We start from the raw sequence: 9791 nt of genomic DNA, 5'->3' as shown, positions 1-9791 counted from the left end.
CTATGCTATAAAACAAGACCATAGGGAGTACTACAACTAAATCTCATATCATGTGTTTTGAATTCCCTGTTTGCTTATTTTGCAAATATTTTGACCTCTATCCACAATAGCACGAATAAGTAACTAATATTCGTTACTAACACAACATACATGTATCGCATGTGCTAGGCACATTGGTGTGAAGCGAGTCGTAAGGTGTTCGATCTCCACATTAGAGTGTTCTAAATTCTTTTTTTGGCCGTTTTTTCTCCATCCAGCTTACTTGTCCTACCGGAATGCACCTACATTGATTCTGTTGGTTTGGCGCAGCTTTAAAAACCATGCACTTAGCAAGACATATGCTGTTAGGCTGTTGGCAATTGAACATGTCTCATTGCATAATTTGCTTTTTATTAGGATACTATTGAATACATTTGTGAAGAGGACTTGAACAAAGGTTTTGCACGATGGCGAATACGAACATAACCGGCATATTGGAGAAGGTATCCATTATACCAATTTGCATTTCTTACAAAGGAATCATCAGTTTTTCCTCTTTATTCATGCTTTGTAACATTTTTTATTTTGTATATGTTCTTTCAGATGACAGGGAAAGATAAAGACTACAGATATATGGCTACATCAGATCTGCTTAGTGAGTTGAACAAAGAGAGTTTCAAAGCAGATCAAGACCTTGAATCAAAGTTGACTAATATTGTTCTTCAACAACTGGAAGATGCTTCAGGAGATGTTTCTGGTTTAGCTGTGAAATGGTACCTTCTCCTTTAAAATTACTCAATCCGTTGTTTTGATTCTTCATGTTTGGCATGCTTGCGTTCTTCATGTTTGTATTGAAATTATCTTGTGTATACATTTGTGGCTCACATTTCTTTCTAGTGTGGTTATTGCGAAAGTAAGGATTTTGCATGTTAAGATCCTGTTATTGTTGATTATTATCCCTTCCTTCCTGCTAGCATTTGGACCATTCTGATAATACTACTTGCCACGCTGTAGTACCTGTCAGATGCATTAGCCTGTTATTATTTGTTAAGAAGATGTCATACCTCTTCTATCTTCTAGATTGGCTATTGGCTTGCAATAACATTTTTTTTTTAAGTACACTCATTTTCCTTATGCATTTGTGGGGTTAATTTTTTTGCAGAGAAATTTGGTACCTAATTGGTTAATTGTATTACCTCCCCTACATCCATTCACTACATTTACTCTTGTTATTTCTTTTATTGTTTAGCTTGGCTCCACTTGTTAAGAAGGTTAACGAGGAAAGAGTAGTGGAGATGACCGACAAGCTTTGTGATAAATTACTCAATGGGAAGGACCAACATCGTGATACTGCTAGTATAGCTCTGAAGGCAGTCATTGTGGAAGTTACTACGGCGTCACTTTCTGAAAAGATTTTAGTTTCTCTTGCCCCGCAGCTAATCAATGGTGTCACCAATGTAAGTTTTTAATCTGTTTCGTGCTTGCCAGAATTTCCCTTTGTTATTGTAGGCCTATTTAAGTATTAATTTATTCAGATGTCTAGTTTTGGTCTGGTAATTGAATTTTCCAGTGCTTGTTGGTTAAGGTTTAATGCTCCTCATACGGCCTACTAATTGGGAAGGTGTTCATATGTGCAAGTCGGGAGTAGCTTTCTGTGTATCCATTGTATCTCACTATCTCATCCATTTGTTCCGTCTTACAATGGAAATGACCACTTGTATACCTTGTTCATTTGGTCATGCAGTATGGGTCGAGATATATTTTACCTGTACATTGTTGCTATTGTAGTTACCTGCTTGTTAGCAATCATGAGTCAACGTATTGTGGGCAAGAGAAGTGAAACCCAATATGTGTCTTTTTTTAACCTTTTATGGTTTGTTTGTTTAATAGCCAATATGGATTTCCAGGTTGGTCAATATTGATTTCTCTAGTTAATAGAAGTTATGTGCTTTAGTTTTAACCACCACATAGAAGCTAATGGAGTTGTTTATGGAATAAATGGCATCTATTATCGCTTCTGTGGAACAAGTATGATGCTAATCCTTTTCGACACTGGAAGGCACTTAGCTGGAAAATCAGCAACAAACAACATACACAGTTTGGCATAATTTATTTGGGGATGTCCAATATATCCGTTTATTAGGGCAGTTTGGCAGCATTTTGTTTACGTTCATTGCTTCTTCCTTTTTCTTTTGCCTACTTGTGACATTATCTGGAAGTTTGTACAGCATACTCTTAAATTAAATGCAATTGTCTTGATACATTTTTTCTTTTGTTGACAGGGAAAGAGTGCTGAAATTAAATGTGAATGTCTTGATATATTAAGTGATGTGCTTCATAGATTCGGCAACGTGATCACGAAAGATCATGCGTATATGCTCACTGCACTTTTAACTCTGCTGAGCTCCACTCAAGCAAGTGTCAGAAAGAAGTCTGTTTCGTGCATTGGTATACCTGATTGCATTTTACAGTTATTTGTATTGTTAATGCTTGCAAAGGATTGGCAATCTTAATTATTTATAGTGACTAATGTTTCGCTTTATGTTGCAGCATCGCTTGCTCCATGTTTGTCAGATGATCTATTAGCCAAGGCAACTCTGGAGGTTATCAAATTGCTGAAAATTAAAAGGGCAAAGTCTGACATAACCCGAACAAATATCCAGATGATTGGTGCTCTAAGGTATATGCTTTGACCTACCAAGTGCCGCAAATTTTTGTTCATAACTGCTTTTATGAGCAACAGCATGTGTGAGCTATGCAGCTTTAGATTTGGCTAGTTCAAACATCGATAAAATATCTAGAAAATAAATAAATCTGCTGGATGATATACCCAAGGATAATTGTGTTAGTGAAGTACAAGAGCTTTGGTAGGTGCAGCTCAAGTTCTAATATAATTTAATTTGACTTACAGTCGCTCAGTTGGATACCGGTTTGGACCACACCTTGCCGAAGCTGTTCCTTTGCTCATAAACTATTGTACAAGTGCATCAGAAAATGATGAAGAGCTCCGTGAGTACAGCTTGCAGGTGAGAATTTATGTTCAGTACTTACCTTAGATTACTCTTACCGTTGCTTCACTATGGCTATAAATTACCTCCCATCTTGTAGGCCCTTGAGAGTTTTATGCTCAGATGTCCAAGAGATATTTCCCCATATTGTGAGGGTATTTTGAATCTTGCTTTGGAATATGTAAGCTATGATCCTAATTTCACTGATAGCATGGAGGAGGATACTGATGATGAAGTACAGGATGAGGAAGAGGATGAGTATGTCACTTTCTTATAATACAGAAACTGTGGTTCCTATTAATGTAATTGAAACATCTTTAACATTTTCTTCCAGTGAGAGTGTGGATGAATACACAGATGATGAGGATGCAAGCTGGAAGGTTCGCCGGGCATCAGCGAAGTGCCTATCTGCAATTATAGCATCTCGTCCTCAAATGTTGTCTAAGATGTATCAAGAGGTATGTTGGCGACAGCAAGTTAAACCAACATACTGTACATTAACAATCTTGTTCTTCATGATAGCATAATTCTATTGTGTCCATATTGTTAGTGATGCTTTTGAGCTGATGCCAACCATTTATTACCTGTTTTATAAATTAGCCACACAATGAAGTGCCTCTATGAAACTTTTTATAATTTATTCGGTTGCTTGCAGGCATGTCCAAAGTTAGTCGACCGCTTTAGGGAAAGAGAGGAGAATGTAAAGGTAACTGTTTGGTATTTCATTGCTAGATTGGATTTGAATTGTCATTGTATATCAATCTTACGAAGCTTCTCCTTGATCCTAGATGGACATCTTCAACACATTTATTGAGTTGTTACGCCAAACTGGTAATGTGACGAAAGGACAAGGTGACATTGACGAGTCTAGGTAAACAAAATGTCTTTATTATTACCTGTTTACACATTCTTACCGTATTCTTCTACAATTTGCTGTAAGTAGTATACGATTCAGTTTTTTCTTTTTTGGATTAATAGCCTAACTGAGCCTACGTTAGCTAAAACTTGACAAGACTTCATATTTGGATGCAAAAATCGTTGGATTTGACTTATTATGCTTAGAGGGGAAGCGTATGTTTATTGTGATTGCATGTTCTTTTCACTGAGCCTGTATTGTCAATCGGTATACTTTGCAGCCCTAGATGGTTGCTGAAGCAAGAGGTACCCAAAGTTGTCAAGTCTATCAATAGGCAGTTGCGTGAAAAATCAATCAAGACAAAGGTTTGTTGTTGAACGATCTTGCAAAGTATCCGTATTGAGTTTGGACTCAATTTTGATTTATATATTTTTTGGCATTTTCAGGTTGGAGCATTCTCAGTATTGAAGGAGCTTGTTGTTGTGTTACCAGATTGTCTTGCTGATCAGTTTGGGTCACTTGTTCCTGGGATTGAGAAGGCTTTGAATGTTAGTGTATTTCAGTTGCTGAGTAGTTTCTTATGCAGTACTTCTGTTTGTTTTAACTTACTGTCTTTGTTTTATAGGATAAATCTTCTACCTCCAACCTGAAGATTGAGGCCCTTGCATTTACTAGGATTGTTATGGCTTCCCATTCACCCTCTGTGTTCCATCCATACATCCAGGTATTATAGCTACCATCTTTGATAAACCACTTGAGACACTTGTGATCGTTACTCATTTCTCAATGTGAAATAAAATTTGCAGGCACTCTCTGGTCCAATATTATCTGCTATTGGAGATAGGTATTACAAAGTCACCGCTGAGGCTTTACGGGTGTGCGGGGAGCTGGTCCGGGTGCTCCGTCCAAACTTTGAGGTCAGCCTTATACTCCAGACGGTGATGTTATAAGCACCCAATTACAGTGATATTTTAAGCTCTTGTTCGGCTGTTACACAGGAACGTTCCATAGATTTTAGGCCATATATTATTCCAATCTATAAAGCTATATTGGCCCGCTTGGCGAATCAAGATCAAGATCAGGTTTAGCCCACTCTCCTCTACGTACATTGTACATACCTCTTTCCCTCTCTCATTTTATTCTGTTTTCCAGGAAGTTAAAGAGTGTGCCATATCATGCATGAGCCTTGTGATCGCCACTTTTGGTGATGGTCTTCAAAGGGAGTTGCCTTCATGCCTTCCCATACTTGTTGATAGGATGGGCAATGAAATTACTCGACTTACAGCGGTCAAGGTAAGCAATCAACTGCACCTCCAGAATCAAAACTAATGGGAATGTGATGGTTAATGTTGAGTTGAATTTGAGTATTCTAGTCAATGGTAGAAAAACAAATGTAACCATTCTTATCGGTGCATCTTGCTGAGTTGCTTGGGAAGTTAGGATAGAGATGGTTTTGTGGTGGGTTCATTGATCTAAAGATAACTTTTATTGTATATATGCTATTCCCTCCACCCCACAGTGCAAGATGTTTTTGCAAGCTAAAACAGCTTGAAAAAATGTCTTATATTATGGGACGGAGGGAGTATAATATACCAATCTATTTGCGTTGGTCTTGTCCACTGTACCCTGTCATCATTTGCTTAATGCCAACTTGTTGTGTTTTTAGATAGATTTGTTTATTCTCTGTTTTCCTGTACTAGTCGATTATATGCCTATCTCTGGTTTTGTTGGTTCTGTTGCATTTTCAAAATGTTCATTCCTTTACAGGCATTTGCGGTGATTGCAAATTCACCTCTTCGTATTGATCTTTCATGTGTCTTGGACCATGTCGTTTCTGAGCTCACAGCTTTCCTTCGAAAGGTAGAGATATATTATACACATAGTTTCTTTTGATTTTTAACTTGAAACATCCTACATGGGTATATGTTAAACATCACATCAAAAGACAGCACATAAAAAATTGAAGACTAATGTTTTCTTTACCCGCCCGTTTCCACAGGCCAACAGAGCCCTTAGGCAGGCAACATTGGGAACCCTAAATTCTCTGGTTGTCACATATGGGAGTCAAATTGGCTCGTCCTCTTATGAAACGATATTAGCTGAACTTTCTACTCTCATAAGGTTTTTCCCTTGCTTAGCTTTCTTCAACAAAACTCCATTTTCTGTCTACCATGATGACTGATGTTGGAATATCTGTTGTGGCAGTGACGGCGATTTGCATATGGCCGCTCTAGCATTGGAACTGTGTTGCACAATAATGGTCGACAGAAGATCCGTTAAAAATGTTGGTTTAGCTGTGAAACAAAAAGTTTTGCCTGAGGCCCTTACTTTGATCAGGAGTGCTCTGTTGCAAGGACAAGCACTGCAGGTATATATTTTCGTATTTAAATATAAATACTTGATTTGCTCTTATTCTCCAACTGACAGGGGACATTGTTTCTGTTACAGGCGCTACAGAAGTTTTTTGCTGCACTGGTCCAATCTGCAAATATAAGCTTTGAAACTTTGTTGAACTCCCTTATTTCCACCGCTAAACCATCACAGTCAGGCGGTCTTTCCAAGCAGGCACTATTCTCTATTGCACAGTGTGTTGCTGTGCTATGCCTAGCAGCTGGTGATCAGAAGTGTGCATCAACTATTGAAATGCTTAAAGGCATTCTAAATGATGACAGTTCTACTAATTCTGTAAGGCTTTTCTGATCATGCTTGTCTTCTGTTCACTAGATTTGCACATTTATATCTATGTCATACTTGCAATCTTTTGACATAACAGACCTTAATTCATGTAAGCTAGCTTTTCAAAACATCACTTGTGGGCATCGTCAATCTAGTAGTATAGCATTGTGAATTTGGGATACTACATGTTCTCTACTTGCAATATTTGACTCGAAGATAAATTATGCCCTTCTCTTTGTCAGTTTTTAATTGTTTATAATGTGTTTTCCAGGCTAAACAACACATGGCCTTGTTATGTTTGGGAGAAATTGGAAGAAGGAAGGACCTCAGCAGTCATATTCAAATTGAGAACATCGTCATCGAATCATTCCAGTCACCTTTTGAGGAGATAAAGTCTGCAGCATCATATGCTCTTGGAAACATTGCTGTTGGCAATCTATCCAAGTATTTGCCATTTATCTTGGATCAGATTGACAATCAACAGAAGAAGCAGTATCTCTTGCTTCATTCACTGAAAGAGGTAGGTTCCTAATGGAATTATGTTTGTAAAAAGCACCTCCCATAAGATTGCTGTTTAATTTGTGCTCTAATGCAAAACCTATCAGGTAATTGCGCGACAGTCTGTTGATCATACTGGCCAGAGTGAGCTACAGGACTCAAACATTGTGAAGATATTGGCATTGCTCTTTAATCACTGCGAAAGTGAGGAGGAAGGAGTTCGGAATGTGGTTGCTGAGTGTTTAGGCAAAATTGCACTTATTGAACCTAACAAATTAATCCCTGCTCTGAAGGTATGACGTGTGGACAATTAGCAAAGTTACACCCTATGTTTCATTTACGTCATGATATGGGATCTAATGTGCCATTCCATATAATTTTGTAGGAACGCACAACTAGCCCAGCAGCAAACACAAGGGCTACAGTTGCCATTGCTATAAAATATTCAATCGTTGAACGGACTGGAAAGATAGATGCAATCTTGTACTCTGAGATTTCTACTTTCCTTATGTTAATTAAAGATAGTGACAGGGTAATTTTACTTGAAATAATACCTACATCCTTACTAACTAATGTTCATAAAGAAAGATGTGAAGATGATAATTGCATTTTGTCGTTTGCACTTTGCAGCATGTGCGACGTGCAGCTGTCCTTGCGTTGAGCACAGCTGCCCACAACAAGCCAAGTTTGATCAAAGGTCTTCTTCCTGAATTACTGCCTCTTTTGTATGACCAGACTGTCGTGAAGGTATCGTTTCCTAATTTTGGTTGCTTATTTCTTTTCTTTAGTTATATGATCTGGCGGTGTCACATGCAATTTATAGCTTAGGAAGTAATGATCTCCTTCTTTGCAGCAAGAATTGATCAGGACCGTTGATCTAGGGCCTTTCAAGCATGTCGTTGATGATGGGCTTGAGCTTAGGAAAGCTGCCTTTGAATGTGTGGACACATTGCTGGATAACTGTCTTGATCAAGTGAATCCGTCGTCCTTCATCGTTCCTTTCCTCTTATCTGGCTTAGGTGGTAAGTACAGTTACGACATTATATATTTCAGTTCATCGTGGCATTTTGGGTGTGTTTGGTTGGTGCCCTGGATTAGCTTACCGATGAATGGAGGACTATTGCCAAATAATCGGCCATGTGATTCCTTGGCAGAGTTTGCATGGGTCTTGGGTCATCAACCAAACATGTCATTCGTCTCTACTTCAGAGTACTTGTATAGGCCTGAACTGCATAGAACCATTGGTGTCAAACTTATTTTTGTTTATTTCGTAAAAAAACATCCTTTTGTTTATTGTTAAAGAAAATTTTGTATTTATAGGTTAGCTTTTCAGTTTTTCTTCAGGATATGTATGGTCCGCATTATCTGTTATTATGTACTTCTCCTGTGTTTCTTTCTGAACTCTAAGATGGTATATCACCTATATTAGCATAATCTTATTCAATGTGTATTTTCAATAGAAGATGCTAATTAGTTGTGCTTATTGCAGATCATTATGATGTGAAAATGCCCTGCCACCTGATTCTCTCGAAGCTAGCAGACAAGTGCCCGTCTGCTGTACTTGCAGGTTTGTTATAATCAAGGACCTTCAACGGGATGTTTCATATGCTGCAAATGCCTTCTTCTAATATGTACTTATTGTCCTATTTCAGTTTTGGACTCACTAGTTGAACCTCTTGAGAAAACCATCGGTCACAAACCCAAGAGTGACGCAGTGAAGCAGGAGATTGATCGCAATGAAGACATGATTCGCAGTGCTCTTCGAGCAATTGCTGCTGTAAACCGCATAAGGTAAAGCTTGATTCTGCCCTACTAGTCAATGACTGATTCTGGTTTAGTCAAGAACTTGAGATTTGAACTGTCTTTTCATCCTTTTGGTTACTTGTTTATAGCTACCAAAACAGGGCTGCACAAACCCACTGGTGGCAATAGCAGCCTTTATGCTTGTCAAAATAATGGTGGTGTACTACACCCTGCCCTAATCTAACCAGTTTGACGCCGACTTTTGATGTGCAGTGGCAGCGACTACAGCATGAAGTTGAAGAATCTGATGAGCAAGATAACGGCCACTCCTTCACTTGCCGAGAAGTACAACTCGGTGCGCAGCGAATGAGTGCTGATTTTTTTTTTTTTTGCATATATGTTAGTGAATAGGTGAGTCAAGTTGGCACACATGCCTGCCGGTTTCGAGGCGATGATCCAACCTAAATTTGCGATAGTAGATTATACTGTACCGATTTTTGCTGAAATGTGGTTGTGAGGTAACTACCATGCAGAGAAAAGGATGTTGAATATCTTTTTCTGTACAAAATATGGTTTTAGACCATTAGAAGCTGGTGTGGCAATTTAAAAATTGAAATCATGCGTCTTTGGTACCTATGCTCTCGTGCCCACCGCAATCTACATTGCGATTTTGTGCACTCAGCATGTGTCGAGAAAGTAACATTGTGATTTTGGTTAGAATTTACTCATCTAAGTATTTTGAATCTCCCAAGGCATTACAAAAAAACCACCTGGTATCTTGTTCATTTTTATGTTAAAGTAGACCAGTGAGATTAAGGCCCTGTTTGGCAACTCTCCAGCTCCGCAAAATACGGGAGCGGACGGGGCGTGAGTCTGATGACTCCAGAAAATACGCTTCAGACCCTGATTCCCCATGGATGTAAAGAAGGAATGTTCTCTCAAATCTCTGCGCGACGCTAGTGTCAGATTCTGTTTGCTTAGGTATGCAAAATGAGCGGCTACCTCTGGTCATGAATGCCATGGAACGTTTT

The 9791-nt window shown here is 38.6% G+C and overlaps 1 protein-coding gene across 1 annotated transcript; it reads left to right on the top strand.

Annotated features, from left to right (window-relative positions):
* Nucleotides 1-365: 365 nt before the first annotated feature.
* On the top strand, nt 366-9394 carry LOC119352846 (cullin-associated NEDD8-dissociated protein 1-like). The gene is made up of 28 exons (XM_037619433.1): nt 366-482; nt 583-752; nt 1229-1436; nt 2262-2427; nt 2530-2659; nt 2891-3005; nt 3088-3245; nt 3322-3445; nt 3643-3693; nt 3776-3858; nt 4124-4208; nt 4290-4391; nt 4469-4567; nt 4650-4760; nt 4842-4925; nt 4996-5136; nt 5611-5703; nt 5843-5964; nt 6049-6211; nt 6292-6528; nt 6791-7039; nt 7125-7310; nt 7403-7549; nt 7648-7764; nt 7871-8039; nt 8507-8584; nt 8670-8808; nt 9034-9394. The coding sequence occupies exons 1-28, from the start codon at nt 447-449 to the stop codon at nt 9128-9130; spliced, it is 3660 nt and encodes a 1219-aa protein (XP_037475330.1). The 5' UTR covers nt 366-446; the 3' UTR covers nt 9131-9394.
* Nucleotides 9395-9791: the final 397 nt, after the last annotated feature.

Source organism: Triticum dicoccoides, chromosome 2A (genome assembly GCF_002162155.2).
Source record: "Triticum dicoccoides isolate Atlit2015 ecotype Zavitan chromosome 2A, WEW_v2.0, whole genome shotgun sequence".
In the NCBI taxonomy this organism is placed as follows: domain Eukaryota; kingdom Viridiplantae; phylum Streptophyta; class Magnoliopsida; order Poales; family Poaceae; genus Triticum; species Triticum dicoccoides.
The sequence above is the reverse complement of the archived record's forward strand: the minus strand, read 5'-3'. Positions and strand labels throughout refer to the sequence as shown.

Excerpts from the sequence above, each read along its gene's own strand:
- LOC119352846 (XM_037619433.1), top strand. The coding sequence starts at position 447 with ATGGCGAATACGAACATAACCGGCATATTGGAGAAG. Across the intron at positions 4,761-4,841 it reads TGCTCCGTCCAAACTTTGAG|GAACGTTCCATAGATTTTAG; the intron begins GTCAGCCTTATA and ends GCTGTTACACAG. Across the intron at positions 8,585-8,669 it reads CCCGTCTGCTGTACTTGCAG|TTTTGGACTCACTAGTTGAA; the intron begins GTTTGTTATAAT and ends GTCCTATTTCAG.